The sequence below is a fragment of the Carettochelys insculpta genome, chromosome 1, assembly GCF_033958435.1.
Source record: "Carettochelys insculpta isolate YL-2023 chromosome 1, ASM3395843v1, whole genome shotgun sequence".
In the NCBI taxonomy this organism is placed as follows: domain Eukaryota; kingdom Metazoa; phylum Chordata; order Testudines; family Carettochelyidae; genus Carettochelys; species Carettochelys insculpta.
This window is the reverse complement of record NC_134137.1, coordinates 42,325,973-42,341,474: the sequence shown is the minus strand read 5'-3', so window position 1 is coordinate 42,341,474 and position 15,502 is coordinate 42,325,973. Positions and strand designations below refer to the sequence as shown.

The window sequence follows — 15,502 nt, the reverse complement described above, 5'->3', positions numbered from 1 at the left end:
GCCATCCAGACCTTCTCCCAGCACCCACAGGTTGGCCCCATTCCTGTACACTTGTCCCCCACTGCCAAGCCTGACTCCCTTGCATCCAGACCTCCCACCCCTTCACACAGCCCACACCCTGCAATAAAATCACCACACTTGAATTCATATACTGATGGGCCCCTCTCTATGCCCCTGGAAGCCCCACCCCTCTGAGCCCTAATCAGATACTCCAAGACCTCCACCCTACCAAACCCTACTCTCCAGTACCTGGACTACCCCCACTGAACCACCCCCACCCCATCCTCCACAGAGTCCCATCTCCTCACACCCAGACAAAATCTGATGAGTACCAACCACCTTTAGCTAGACGCTCCTGCAGAGTCCCATAGCCCTTGGCATCCAGAAACCATGCAATGAGGCCTGTATATCCAAAGCCTCTCTGCTCCCAGAATGTCCCACACAGAAACTTTTCACTCCACACCTGTACTCTCCCCCACCCCACACACTAAGCTCCTCCACACTTGGATCCTGACAGACTGAGCCAACCTACCCACCCACACCTGGGCTATGTCTACACTAGCCTCCGCCTTTGAAAGGGGGATGCTAATGAGACACTTTGGGATAGGCTAATGAGGCACTGTCATGAATATGTAGTGCCTCATTAGCATAATTCCAGCAATGGCAATTCGAAAGTGCCGCTTTCTAATCATGCACCACCTGTGTAGACGGGGGCTTTTTGAAAGGACCCCCAATCTTTGAAAGCCCCTTATTTCTAAAACGAAACAGGAACAGGGGCTTTTGAAGACTGGGGCATCCTTCTGAAAAGCCACATCTACACGGGTGGCGCGCAATTCGAAAGCAGCACTTTTGAATCGCCGTGGCCACCATTATGCTAATGAGGTACTGCATTATCATTACAGCACCTCATTAGCATCTGCTGAAGTCTCTCATTAGCATCCCCCTTTAGAAAGGTGGGGTCTAGCATAGACATAGCACCAGTGTGCCTTGCACACAGAGATAAGACCTCAGGATGTTTCTGGGGGAGACCTGGGTCTTGCATTGTGCAACCTCCACATTTATTTATTGACCCAAAAAACTGCAGAATTTTAAAATACTTTGCCTGAAATTTTTAATATTTTGGCACAGAATTCCACCAGGAGTAGGATCTCTATCTTAAATGAGAACCTCCATCAACCACACAGTATACTTCCTTTGGCCCATGACCCACAGTTCAGCTATCCCAGGTCAAAGGACTGATTAAAAAGGACTGATTAAAAACACGAGCTTTTATGAGATGGCTATATTATATGTATAAGCCATACTCCATGGTGGCATCTACACAGCCCCTCCCTTTCCAAAGGGGCATGCAAACGCGGCCGATCGAAAATGCAAATGGATGCTGAATATGCAAACCAGTACCTCATCGGCATTTTCAATTGGCCACATTTGCATGCCCCTTTGAGGCAGGGGGAGTGTAGATGCAGCCCCCGTCCCCCGCAAAAATAATTGCAACTTGAAAGCTGGACACAAACTGGAAATATTTGTTAGAAAGAATTAACAAAGTTAGCACTTATAATAAGATTAAAAAAACTCAACAGGTCACAATAACTGCACTAACAATCAACCTTATTTAATCAGCTTTCTGTTAACATTAAAGTATGATGTGACCCTGTCTTACTATTCTCTATGTTAGGCAACTGTTATTGAGCCATTTCATTTTTTTTGTATGTGACTACCATTAAAAGTATGTAAACTTAAAATAATATTTTAAGACATACCCTAGTTACAGACACACAAGATTCTGAATCCAATCTGCAGATCTAGGAAAAACATTGGTGTAGATCTGATAATCTATTAAACAAAACAGTGTTTTGTAAAATGAGAAAGATGTCAATTTAGACAAAATATACCTAAACACAGCATCCCAGTTCAGTTGTTTTCCTTTTTTCGAGTCAGAATTATGATCCAGTTGGTTAACTGTTTCAGAATCACGGATGAGTCGTTTGAATTTTTCAACTTCTTTCTGAAAATGTATTTTAAGAAAAAAGTTAATATGCACCCACTCCACTGTTTTACACACAAAAAAGTATTTTAATTACCCTTCGCTCTGTAACTTTGTCATTTTCAAGTTGACGGCAGCAAACAAGCAGCTCGTGTAGCACAAGACTCATGGTTCAGTTTCGCACTAGACAAATAATTAGCATCTGTAAATGGAAGTAAAGACAATCAGTACTCTAATTAGGAAAAAACTGCCTTATTATAACCTGCTTAAATGATGGGAAACGTAATGCATAACAGGATTCTAGCTTCAATTTTAAGTCTTTTTTAAAAAATTTACCTGAAGTGTTTTGATATTTTACTTAATTTCAGTTAGGGACGTTAACAGTTAACCGGTAAGCCTCATCCTAAATGGATGAGGCTTATTGGTAACGATTAATTGGTAGGGGCTGAAGCAGCTCTCCTCCTGTGCTCCAGCCCCACAGGCAGGGGCACTCCAGCATAGCCAGAGTAGCCCCCATCTGTAGAGGTCCAGGTGGTGTGGGGGGGCTGGGGAAGCTCCTCCAGCCCAGCAGGCTGGAGCAGCTCTCCTGCCATGAACAGGGGCTGCTCTGGCTCAGCTCCAGCAGAGCGCCCAGGGAACCAGGAAGCGGGCTGCTCAAGCCGTGCTGGAGTGCTTCCCACCTGTGGCAGCACGGCAGGCAGGGAAGCTTCTGCTGGGCTGGAGCAGCCTGGGTCCCGGGAGTGCTGTGGACAGGCATGCCCCAACCTGGCGAGAGCAGCTCCAGTCCCTGGCGCAGCACGCTGGAGCAGCCATCCAGCTGTCCCCCTTTAACTGGTTAAGCCAGTTAAATGGTAGGTTAGCCTACTGATTAATCAATTAAATGGGATTTTACATCCTTACTTTCAGTTCATGATTTTTGTCATCTGTCTTACATGCACAGGGTGTTTTTACATTTATGTTTTATTTCAGAGAGGATCACCAGAATTTGTATTGATCTTAGGCCATCTAGAACCAGACCAACAAAACCAGAAATAGTCTTATCACAAAAACATAATACATTGTCACAAGTAGTAGTTATGAAACCAGCAGGAGGTCCTAGCCCCCTCCCAGATTCTGAACTCCTCGTTTTTGGCTCCACCACTGAGCCTGGAGCCTTCAAGCCTTCCTGCACTTCAATCCTTTGTCCCAGCCCCATGAAAATGAATGAGGGTGGTGGACAGTGCGTGACAGAGGAAGGAGGGCTGAAGTGTGGGGTAGAGCCTCAGAGAAGGGGTTGGGCCTCAGGCAGGGCATGAGACAAGGGTGTTCAGTTTTGTGCTACTAGAAGTTGGCAACCCTACAGCTGACTCAGACTCACAGAGCTCAGGCTACAGGTCTCTCTCATTTCTGTGTAGACTTCTGGGCACAGGCTGGAGCCTTGCAGGGCAGGAGGGTCTCAGTGCTCAGACTCAGCCCAAGTCCAGAAGTCTACACAGAAATGAAACAGTCCCACAGCCCAAGTGGGCTGGCACAGGCCAGCTGCAGGTTTCAATTTGTTGTGTCAACTTATTCTTTGACTTCTGCCCTGACATACAGAGATGTGAGAGCTATGCAGACAACACAGTCCAAAGCACCGATAGCAAACTCATGACACCTCGCTCTACAGCTTTTTAGAATGATACAAATAACTCCATCTCTCAGCACTCAGTCCAAAATCAGAAACTATCTAAAACTCATTCAAGGCGAGACTAAGATAGTGTTAGCAGGAGAAGAAAATCACTGGAAACTTTCCACTATAACATTTCCTTCTATCATAAGAACATAAGAATGGCCATACTGGGTCAGACCAAAGGTCCATCCAGCCCAGTATCCTGTCTGCCGACAGTGGCCAATGCCAGGTGCCCCAGAGAAGGAGAACAGAAGACAATGATCAAGTGATTTATCTCCTGCCATCCATCTCCTGCCCTTGTACTGAAGGTTAGGGCACCATACTTTACCCCTGGCTAATAGCCATTTATGGACCTAACCTGCAAAAATTTATCAAGCTCTTTTTTAAACCCTAAGAGTCCTGGCCTTCACAGCCTCCTCGGGCAAGGAGTTCCACAGGTTGACTGTGCGCTGTGTGAAGAAAAATTTCCTTTTATTAGTTTTGAACCTACTACCCATCAATTTCATTTGGTGTCCCCTAGTTCTTGTATTATGGGAAAAGGTAAATAATTTTTCTATATTCACTTTCTCCACACCATTCATGATTTTATATACCTCTATCATATCGCCCCTCAATCGCCTCTTTTCCAGACTGAAAAGTCCCAGTCTCTCTAGCCTCTCCCCATATGGGACCCGTTCCAAACCCCTAATCATCTTAGTCGCCCTTTTCTGAACCTTTTCTAATGCCAATATATCTTTTTTGAGGTGAGGAGACCACATCTGCTCACAGTACTCAAGATGTGGGCGTACCATAGTTTTAGATAGGGGAAGTATGATATATTTTGTCTTATTATCTATCCCATTTTTAATAATTCCTAACATCATATTTGCTTTATTAACTGCCGCTGCACACTGCGTGGATGTCTTCAGAGAACTATCCACTATAACTCCAAGATCCCTTTCCTGATCTGTCGTAGCTAAATTTGACCCCATCATGTTGTACGTGTAATTTGGGTTATTTTTTCCAATATGCATTACCTTACACCTACCCACATTAAATTTCATTTGCCATTTTGCTGCCCAATCACTCAGTTTGCTGAGATCTTTTTGGAGTTCTTCACAATCCCTTTTGGTTTTGACTGTCCTGAACAACTTGGTGTCATCTGCAAACTTTGCCACCTCACTGCTTACCTCATTTTCTAGATCATTGATGAACAAGTTGAACAGGATCGGTCCCAGGACTGACCCCTGGAGAACACCACTAGTTACCCGCCTCCATTGTGAAAATTTACCATTTATTCCAACCCTTTGTTTTCTGTCTTTTAACCAATTCCCGATCCATGAAAGGATCGCTCCTCCTATCCCATGACCGCCTAATTTACATAAAAGCCTTTGATGTGGGACTGTGTCAAAGGCTTTCTGGAAATCTAGGTATATTATGTCCACTGGGTGCCCCTTGTCCGCATGTTTATTAACCCCTTCAAAGAATTCTAATAGATTAGTTAGACACGACTTCCCTCTGCAGAAACCATGCTGACTTTTGTCCAACAATTCGTGCTCTTCTACATGCCTTGCAATTTTATTCTTTACTATTGTTTCTACTAATTTGCCTGGTACTGATGTTAGACTTATCGGTCTATAATTGCCAGGGTCTCCTCTGGAGCCTTTTTTAAATATTGGCGTTATATTGGCCGTCTTCCAGTCATTGGGTACCGAAGTGGATTTAAAGGATAGGTTACAAACCACTGTTGTTAACTCCGTAATTTCACATTTGAGTTCTTTCAGAACCCTTGGGTGAATACCGTCTGGTCCTGGAGACTTGTTACTATTCAGCTTATCAATTAACTCCAAAACGTCCTCTAATGTCACTTCAATCTGGGAGAGTTCCTCAGATTTGTCACCTAAAAAGGCTGGCTCAGATTTAGGAACCTCTGTAACATCCTCAGCCATGAAGACTGAAGCAAAGAAATCATTTAATCGCTCCGCAATGGCACTGTCTTCCTTGATCGCTCCTTTTATATCTTTATCGTCCAAGGGTCCCACTGCTTTTTTAATCAAAAGCATCTAACTTATGACTGCTAAATTTGTAGCCTTTGGGTCCTTTTGGACTCTTCATTGTCACAGGATGCACAAGTAGCCACGGCAGAAAAAAAAAACGCTCACCTCCATCTTTGAATAACCACCTTATTAATAACAAGAAGTACTGTGGCACCTTATAGGCTAACAGATATTTTGGAGCATAAGTTTTCGTGGGCAAAGGCCCTCATCATCAGCTGCACGAGTTATGCATCTGATGAAGCGGTTCTTTGCGCACGAAAGCTTATGCTCCAAAATATCAGTTAGCCTATAAGGTGCCACAGTACTTCTTGTTGTTTTGGAAGATAAAGACTAACTTGGGTACCTCTCTGATACTTGTCATCTTATTAATACTGCTCTGACCTTCACGAGCCACCTATTCATTTCAAACTGAAACTGAATTATGTATGATCTTCTAACAAAGCAAAATGTAGAAAATCTTTGGTGAGGTCAAACAAGATAATTCTAAAACAATTTTAAAAGAACCAAACATATACTATGGAAAATGCCAGAATGTTTTGTTTCGACATTTCTGAAAAAAAAAATAGATTTTTTGCGGGAAAAAAAATTGGCTGAATTTGACTCAAATTCACAATGTTTTTGTGCTTCCTACAAATGCATTTTCCAGCAAATTTATTATTCAGCAAAACAAAAAATGCTCAGTTCTTCAGCTGAGGTCTTTACATTTCAAACCATCAATCTTCTTTTTCAGCCCCTGGATAATTTTTATGGCATTCCTTTGAATTCTGTCTTATGTTTCCTCAACAGTGAACAATACAGTAGTCCCACGCACCCTGGCCTAACTCAGGTTGGCTTGCTCCCCCACAGAACGCATATTCTGCAGCCATGGAAGCAGCAGGAACACCTGGAGCACCTTTTGAAAGGTAAGTTCTGGGGTTGGGGGACTGCAGTTGGGGAGGATTAAGCCTGGCGGTGGCTTGAGGCCGTAGGAGAGGGGCATGGGGGATAAGCCTGGGGTGGGTTACGGCTGGCTGGGGGCCGGCGGGGAGCAGGCAGGGCTGCACAGCCCCACGTGGAATTGAGCCAGAGCCATGCGGGGAGTGAGCTGGAGCTAGGCATGGGGTGGTGAGCTGGAGCCAGGCATGGAGTGGGAGGGAGGAGGTTAGCTGGAGCCACAGGGGGGTGAGGGTGAACCAAGGCTGTGAACCGGGGTCGCGTGCGGTGGGGGGTTGATCCAGGGCCAAGGGGAATGGGATTTTGAATTGAGTTTAACTCACATTAATGCAAGTTAAGCGCAAAACGAAATAACGCACTGAGGGATTACTATATACTAGTAGTGATCCTGGCAATAAGTAAAGAAACAAGAAAGTTTCCTTATTTCTAGCAAACAGTCCACTTTTTATACATCCAAGGAGTGCATTCATTCATTGCCAAAACGTTACACAGAGGATTCATGTTGAAGCAATCAATCATCCACAAGTTGTGGGAGGATGTGAAAAGAGTGGGGAAACAGGTAAATGAGAACGAGCCTGGGGCAGGGACATCCAGGTCTGGCAGGGCCAGGAGGCTGTGAGCTGGCCAGTATTCCCCATAAGCTGAGCACTTGGGCAGCCACCCAGAGATTCAGGTGCCACCCAGCCGATTACCAGAGTGTCCACAGCTGGCAGTATGTGTTTCTATTGGTGGTGCACATCTGTACATGCCTCGGTGCACATACAATTTATTCTGCCCATGGATGGAAAAAACCAGGAGGAACACTGGAGGTGGCTAGGGCAGGAAGACATGTGAGGTGGCCAAGAGTGGAAATGGTTGAGGTGGCATGGGATGGGGAACTGGTTCCAGAAGGGTAGAGGGAAGGAATAGGGCTGAGACAGCCAAGGAACAGGGAAGGGAGATGAGTGTAAAGCAGCAAAGCTTGGGGAAAATGGAGAGATGGCTAGGGATGGTGGGGGGGGCGTCAAGTGTCTAGAAAACGAGTATGAAGTAACCAGTGAGGGGACAGAGAGCAGCAAGTGGGGAGATAGGCGTGCGGCGACAGAGAGGGAATGGGGCGGAGGGGAACAGGCACGTGGGCATGAGGCAGCAGGGATGGGATGGAGCAGAAGCAAGCAGGGAAATTGGCGTGAGGTAGCAGGGATGGGGCAGAGGGGAACAGGGAGATAAACGTGAGGCATCGAGATGGGATGAGGTGGGGCGGAGGGGAACACAGAGGTGGGCGTGAGGTGGCGGTGATGGGATGGGGCGAGGCGGAGGGGAACAGGGAGGTGGGCGTGAGGCGGCGGGGATGGGATGGGACGGAGGGGAGCAGGGAGGTTGGCATGAGGCAGCGGGGATGGGATGGGGTGGAGGGGAGCAGGGAGGTGGAGGGGATGGGATGGGGCAGGGCAGAGGGGAACAGGGAGGTGGGCGTGAGGCAGCGGGGATGGGATTGAGTGGAGGGGAGCAGGGAGGTGGGCGTGAGGCAGCAGGGATGGGACGGGGCAGAGGGGAGCAGGGGGGTGGGCATGAGGCAGCAGGGATGGAATGGGGCAGGGCGGAGGGGAACAGGGAGGTGGGCGTGAGGCGGCGGGGATGGGATGGGGCAGGGTGGAGGGGAACAGGGAGGTGGGCGTGAGGTGGCAGGGATGGGATGGGATGGGGCAGGGCAGAGGGGAACAGGGAGGTGGGGGGTGTGAGGCAGCGGGGATGGGATGGGACGGGGCGGAGCAGAGGGGAGCAGGGAGGTGGGTGTGAGGCGGGGGGATGGGATGGGGCGAGGCGGAGGGGAACAGGGAGGTGGGTGTGAGGCGGGGGGATGGGATGAGGCGGAGGGGAACAGGGAGGTGGGCGTGAGGCGACGGGGAAGGGATGGGGCAGGGCAGAGGGGAACAGGGAGGTGGGCGTGAGGCAGCGGGGATGGGATGAGGCGGAGGGGAACAGGGAGGTGGGCGTGAGGCGGCAGGGATGGGATGGGGCAGGGCAGAGGGGAACAGGGAGGTGGGCGTGAGGCAGCAGGATGGGATGGGGCAGGGTGGAGGGGAACAGGGAGGCGGGCATGAGGCGGCAGGGAAGGGATGGGAGGGGGCGGAGCGGAGGGGAACAGGGAGGTGGGCGTGAGGCAGCGGGGAAGGGATGGGACGGGACAGAGTGGAGGGGACCAGGGAGGTGGGTGTGAGGTGGGTGGATGGGATGAGGCAGAGGGGAACAGGGAAGTGGGCGTGAGGCGGCGGGGATGGGATGGGGCAGGGCGGAGGGGAACAGGGAGGTGGGCATGAGGCGGCAGGGAAGGGATGGGAGGGGGTGGAGCGGAGGGGAGCAGGGAGGTGGGTGTGAGGCGGGTGGATGGTGTGAGGCGGAGGGAAACAGAGAAGTGCGCGTGAGGTGGCGGGGAGGGGCGGAGGGGAGCAGGGAAGTGGGTGTGAGGCAGGGGGTGGGTTGAGGCGGAGGGGACGGGATGGGGCGGGGCGCGGCGGAGGGACACAGGGAGGTAGGCGTGAGGCGACAGGGATGGGAGGGGGTGGAGCGGAGGGGAGCAGGGAGGTGGGCGTGAGGTGGGTGGATGGCATGAGGTGGAAGGGAACAGGGAGGTGGGCATTGGGCAGCGGGGATGGGAGGGGGTGGAGCGGAGGGGAGCAGGGAGGTGGGTGTGAGGCGGGTGGATGGGTTGGGGCGGAGGGGAGCAAGGAGTTGGGCATGAGGCGGCGGGGAGGGGCGGAGGGGAGCAGAGAGGTGGGTGTGAGGAGGGGGGATGGGTTGAAGCGGAGGGGAACAGGGAAGTGGGCGTGAGGCGGCTGGGATGGGAGGGGTGGAGCGGAGGGGAGCAGGGAGGTGGGTGTGAGGCGGGTGGATGGGTTGGGGCGGAGGGGAGCAAGGAGTTGGGCATGAGGCGGCGGGGAGGGGCGGAGGGGAGCAGAGAGGTGGGTGTGAGGAGGGGGCATGGGTTGAAGAGGAGGGGAACAGGGAAGTGGGCGTGAGGCGGCTGGGATGGGAGGGGGTGGAGCGGAGGGGAGCAGGGAGGTGGGTGTGAGGCGGGGGGATGGGTTGAGGTGGAGGGGAACAGGGAAGTGGGCGTGAGGCGGTGGGGAGGGGCGGAGGGAAACAGGGAGGTGGGTGTGAGGAGGGGGGATGGGTTGAAGCGGAGGGGAACAGGGAAGTGGGCGTGAGGCGGCAGGGATGGGAGGGATGGAGCGGAGGGGAGCAGGGAGGTGGGTGTGAGGCGGGTGCATGGGTTGAGGCAGAGGGGAACAGGGAAGTGGGCGTGAGGTGGCGGGGAGGGGCGGGGAGGTGGGTGTGAGGAGGGGGGATGGGTTGAAGCGGAGGGGAACAAGGAAGTGGGCGTGAGGCGGCGGGGAGGGGCGGAGGGGAGCAGGGAGGTGGGTGCGAGGAGGGGGGATGGGTTGAAGCGGAGGGGAACAAGGAAGTGGGCGTGAGGCGGCAGGGATGGGAGAGGGTGGAGCGGAGGGGAGCAGGGAGGTGGGTGTGAGGCGGAAGGGAACAGGGAGGTGGGCGTGAGGCGGAGGGGAGCAGGGAGGCGGGCGTGGGGCGGCGGGGATGGAGAGGAACCGGAAGATGGCGGCGTGGCGAGATGCAGCGGGGGTGGGGGCAGGAAGGCGGGCGTGAGGCGCGGAGGGGAAGGGCGAAGGCTGTGAGGCGGGTTGAGGCCCCGCAGGTGCGGGAGGGGCGCAAAGGACAGAACACCGGCATGAGGTGACCAGGCAGAGGGAGAGGCCGGGCTGCGCTGTCGGTTGGACCGCGGACCAAGGCCGCACCCGGCTGCTCCTCCCCGCGCTGGGCCGCAGCCGCCGCTCGGAGTCAGTTACCGCAGGCTGCGTCCCCTGGTTCCCACGGAGCCTCTGCGAGCACGAGACACCACAGGTTGAGAAGCGACTACGCATGCGGCGCTCCCGCCCTCGCCTGGCGCTAGCCCGGAAGCGCATCGCAAGCGCGCTCCCTTCCGGCGGAAAGAATTGGGTTGGGGGCGGGCGGCGGCTCCGTCCGCTCGTTGGTAGTCGGAGGTCGCTGGGCTGGTCGGCTGCGCTCCCGGGGTTGACGCTGCGGGCTCCAGCCCCGCGCGGGGCCATGCTGCTGCCTTCCGACGTGGCCCGGCTGGTGCTCGGTGAGTCCGGGGGCCGCGCGGGTAAAGTCTCCCGTTCTGCGGGGGGCGCCGGCTGCAGCCGCAGCTCCCCGGGGCTGTGCGACGTGCCCTGGTCAGCAGCCGCCTCTCCCTGGCTGCGTGCGGGAGGCCTCGCTTAGTCTACCTCGGCCGGAGCAGATGTGAGCCCGAGGTCTTTGGGGCGGGGGGGTGTTAAGAGAGGGCCCCTGCACGAGACAGTTGCTTATACAGCTCCATGGTTGTTACTTGTTAGCCGCTGACAGCGTGGTCAGGGCTGGGCAAGATGCAGAAATCGGAGTGCCTCTGCTAATGGCTGTTCCCTACTGTGCCCTTGTGCTATAAGGGAAAGAAAGAGTCCCCTGACACCTGGCTCTAAAGAAGAGAGTAGCACTGATCTTCCCTGGACCTGGTTGTGACACACAATTACAGCACACGGTTGAGATGCAAATATTTTATGGTATATAACCCGTTATGAACACAGAGCTGCAAACTGGCACACATGAAACAACTTCAGCAGGCTGTGTCTCAGTGGGTGGGAGTCTGGATTATCTAAATAGACTGTGTTTTAAACACATTTGTAAAGGTCCCATTTCTTCATAGCTCATTCTACCAAAAGACAACTGATGAATGAAGTCTGTCTAAACATCTCAGTGCCAGAGAATTGTAGGTGACCCAGAATATCTATATCAGGGATTCCCAATCTATGGGTTGGGATTAGGTTTTCTAAGGGTCACCAGCTGGGCTCTGAAGAAGCTGTGTAGCCACTTGGTGACTCCTCCTTGGCTCCCAGTCCCTGCTCTTCCTTGCTGAAATGGAACTCAGTTTAATTGGTTTAACAGCTGGAAGGAGGGATCCCACCCTGAAACCAATTAAACTGAGTGCCATTTAAGCTTGAAGTGCAGAGAGCTGCCCTGCTGTAGATGGGGGAAGGGAATAGGAGGTTTGGGGAGATCCAGGCAGAGAAGGAGGTAGCCCAACTAAGGAGCTGCAGGGGTCAGCAGCAGCACCTTAGAACTCCCCTGTGAGGTAGGTGTGGAGGCTGGAGTGGCTAAGATAGGTTTAAACTTGTGGACGGGAGGAGCAGAGGGGGCTGAGAGATGGTCACGACTCCATGCCCCAGCCAGTTTCCACCATGCTGCTGCAGGGTCCCCTGTTCCCCCTCCCATCTGGGGTCCTGTGGCTGGCACTGCTGACTAGTGGTAAGTGCACCAGCTGGCTTCACGCTGCAGGTTTGGGTTCCTATGGCTGGCACTGGTTGCAGGAGCTCCATACCCCAAGCTTCCAGCTGTGGGGTCCCCGCCCCCCACCTAGGTTTTGGAAAACTTATATGGGACAGGCAGCCCTGGTTGTGGATCCCATGGATTGTATTTCTTGTCCCACATAAATTTTCCAAAAATCTGGCAACCTTAGCTGAGAGGGAATTAAGCCAGGGGATGGGGGTGCTGAGAGGGGTTTAAGGTGGGTGACTTGGAGCATTTTGGGCCCGAAGGGGGCTTAAGATGGCAGAGTGCATTTTTGTCAGGGGAGAATCTTCCTTACTCTCTCTCCTCCCTCCTTCCCCCGCCTCCAGTTTTGAAGTGCCTTGGGTCACCAGCTCTTCCTGAATTTTCAAAATGGGTTACCGTCTTGAGAAGCTTGGGGACTGTAGATTGTCAGGTAGGGGTTCTGCAGGAAAAAATCTGATTGTTTAATTACAGTTTGTATAATAGCACTTGCAGTTGGGCCAGGGCAACCTTAATCCTGGTATTTTGTGATTTTTGCATGTTTGAATTGCAACTTTAATTTTCTTTGAATATAGCTTTATGTGTGTGTGAGCATACAATTATCCCAGGCAGTTGTGGATATGTTTACATTGCATTTTAAAACCAGTGGTGGTGATGCTTGCAGCCTGGGTCTACATACTTGGGCTCACACTGCAGTTCATCTCAGGATTTGAAACCCCTCTCTTTATCCAGGATTCAGAGTCTGTAAACAGAACAGGGCTCTGAAATTTCCTTCTGTTCATTATCAAATGCAGTGTAGGTTTACCCTGTGTTTCCGTCTGAGAGAGAGAAATAGTGTGGTTGAATCTTTTTAGAAATATCGTAATCATTTTGATAAGTAAAACACGTATAAAACTACAGGCAGTGCATGATGTTAACTTGGGGTGCACAAAGTGGGGGGGTGGTTCCCCTTCGGGGGGCATGAAATTTTGTAAGGGAGGTGCAGCATGATGCATTGCTGGGTGTCAGGCTCATCTATTCCATTAAAATTCTTACTGTTTTTTATGTATGTTTTCATATTTATATGCCAAGTAGCAAAGTTTTTATATTTACGTATTTTGTTACACATGCTGAAAGGGTTTTTTTGTAACACAATTGAAATTTCAGTCGGTTTGGATTGCACTAGAAAGGTCGAGGGTGGGGGGGAGGCTGCTAATTGCAGAGATGAAAAATGGGGCCTGACATAAAAAGTTTGCTTTCCCCGGGGTGAGCTGATCATCTTTAGGCCCAAGTAAAAATACTTTCATGATATATAGCCTTGCAGAATTAGTTTGAGTGAATTACAGGGATTTTGTTTGCCTCACATAGTAAACATTTCTGTGGATCAGAAAGAGAAGAATTTGATCTAATCTTTCTGTCAGTTCTAGGCATGGTACTTTGAGAGACAAGTTGGAGTTAGATATTTGGGACTGGAATCCCATCAGAGACTTTTAAAACTAGAGTGGCTAAAGCACTGTCCATTGTACCACAGGGACGAGTCTGCTCTGACATGGGATACACAATATTACATCTAACTTTCATGATTCTGTGTTCTGGATTCTATATTCAAATTGCTCTTTTTAGTGCCTGAAGGAATCTCAGTATTTCTGAAGGTTGGAGATATATTGTAAGTAGGAATTTGTCTGTTTTACATTAAGGTAACTCGTATCATCTGAGGCACTCAAGTGACTGGTGGTGTTTCTACTCATTATGAACTTTACAACATGGAAATACTACTTTTCTAATTATGCCATCTGCCAGTAATGTTAATCTTTTAGAAGAAATCCGAACACCTTTTAATGTTGCTCATGTTTTTTTCTGTTTTGGAGCTATTATATATGCACATAGAGTCTTGATTTTTGTTAAGTAATGCATTTTATAAAATGTAGCATTCCATTTAATTTGAAATTTCTATTTTTGGCTGACATAAGCTACGTCTACACTGGGATGCTACATCGAAATAGCTTATTTCGATATAGTGAAATCAAAATAAGCTATTTCGACAAATAGCGTCTACACATCCTCCAGGGCTGGTTCCGTCGACGTTCAACGTCGACGTTGGACAGCACTACATCGAAGTAGGCGCTGCAGGGGAGCGTCTACACACCAAAGTGGCCCAAATCGAAATAAGGGTGCCAGGAACAGCTGCAGACAGGGTCACAGGGTGCACTAGCACTTCCGGGGCAACAGCAAGCTGCTCTCTTAAAGGGCCCCTCCCAGACACACTCAGCCTGCACAGCACTCGGTCTGCAGAGCCACAAGCACGCACACCCCATGTAAGCAGCATGGACCCTCAGCAGCAGCAGCAGCAGCCAGAGGCCCACACACCCGCCCCTGGAGGAGCAGTGGCTGCCCTGCTCAGTGCCATGCAGGAGGCAGCTGACCATCTTTTATTTCAGGAAGATGAGCCGTCCTTGAGGGATGAGGAAGCAGCCCCAGACCTTGCTGCCCTCCCAGCCCCACCCCCGCCTCACATGCCGCCAGCTGTGGAGATACCCCACAAGCATGGACTGGTGGGAGCGGCTGGTGCTCGGCGAGTGGGACAATGACCGCTGGCTCCGGAACTTCCGAATTAGCCGGCAGACATTCCTGGAGCTCTGCCAGTGGCTCACCCCTGCCTTACAGCACCAGGACACCCCCATGCAACATGCCCTCACTGTAGAGAAACGGGTTGGCATTGCTGTCTGGAAGCTGGCCACTCCTTACAGCTACCGATCCGTAGGGCAGCAGTTCAGTGTGGGCAAGACCACCGTTGGGGCTGTCCTCATGGAGGTAAGAGGACCTGGGGTGGGGGGAGCCCTGTGGGAGGGAGCCCTGTGGGGGAGGGCCAGACACACCCTGCACACCTCTCACTGGTGCTTTCTCATGTCCTTCCCCTGCAGGTCGTCCGCGCCATCAATGCCCTGCTCCTCCACTGGCTCGTGCGGCTTGGGGACCCGGATGCTGCCATCGCGGGGTTGCCAGCCTGGGCTTCCCAAATTGCTTTGGGGCTCTGCATGGGACCCATATCCCCATCCATGCCCCAGAGCACAGTGGAGGACGCTTCCTCAATAGGAAGGGCTACCATTCGGTGGTCCTCCAGGCCTTTGTGGACAGCCGGGGCTGCCTCTCGGACATTTATGTTGGCTGGCCTGGCAGCACCCACAACACCTGGGTGTTCAGAAATTCGGGCCTGTGCCTCTGGCTGGAGGCAGGCACCTGTATCTCCCAGCAGGAGATCCCTGTGAGGGACACCACCATGCCCCTCTGCCTCATCGCAGACACGACGTACCCCCTCCGGCCCTGGCTCATGCACCCTTGCACGGGCCACGTCACAGCCAGCCAGGAGCGGTTCAACAGGCGCTTGAACCATGCGTGCCAGGTGGTCAAGGGCACTTTCGGCCACCTCAAAGGGTGGAGGTGTCTCCTCACCCACCTGGATGCAGGCCTCACCAACATCCCCCAGGTTGTGGGCGCGTGCAGCGCACTCCACAACCTGGTGGAGAGCAATGGAGAGGCCTTCTTCCAGGGCTGGGCTGTGGA

At 51.9% G+C, this 15,502-nt stretch overlaps 2 protein-coding genes across 4 annotated transcripts in view; one reads left to right on the top strand and one right to left on the bottom strand.

The window, feature by feature from the left end:
- ATM (ATM serine/threonine kinase) overlaps positions 1–10,492 on the bottom strand; it is a 128,564-nt gene extending 118,072 nt beyond the window's left edge. For both annotated transcript variants that reach the window (XM_074984905.1, XM_074984914.1), the window contains exons 1-3: positions 10,447–10,492; positions 2,082–2,186; positions 1,893–2,005 (exon numbers count right to left, since the gene is read on the bottom strand). In XM_074984905.1, coding sequence (XP_074841006.1) covers positions 1,893–2,005; positions 2,082–2,153 — 185 coding nt within the window. In that variant the 5' untranslated portion in view covers positions 2,154–2,186; positions 10,447–10,492. The remainder of the gene's footprint in view (positions 1–1,892; positions 2,006–2,081; positions 2,187–10,446) is intronic.
- Positions 10,493–10,623: 131 nt separating this feature from the next.
- Positions 10,624–15,502, top strand: part of NPAT (nuclear protein, coactivator of histone transcription) — a 43,453-nt gene continuing 38,574 nt past the window's right edge. For both annotated transcript variants that reach the window (XM_074984869.1, XM_074984861.1), the window contains exon 1: positions 10,624–10,742. In XM_074984869.1, coding sequence (XP_074840970.1) covers positions 10,706–10,742 — 37 coding nt within the window. In that variant the 5' untranslated portion in view covers positions 10,624–10,705. The remainder of the gene's footprint in view (positions 10,743–15,502) is intronic.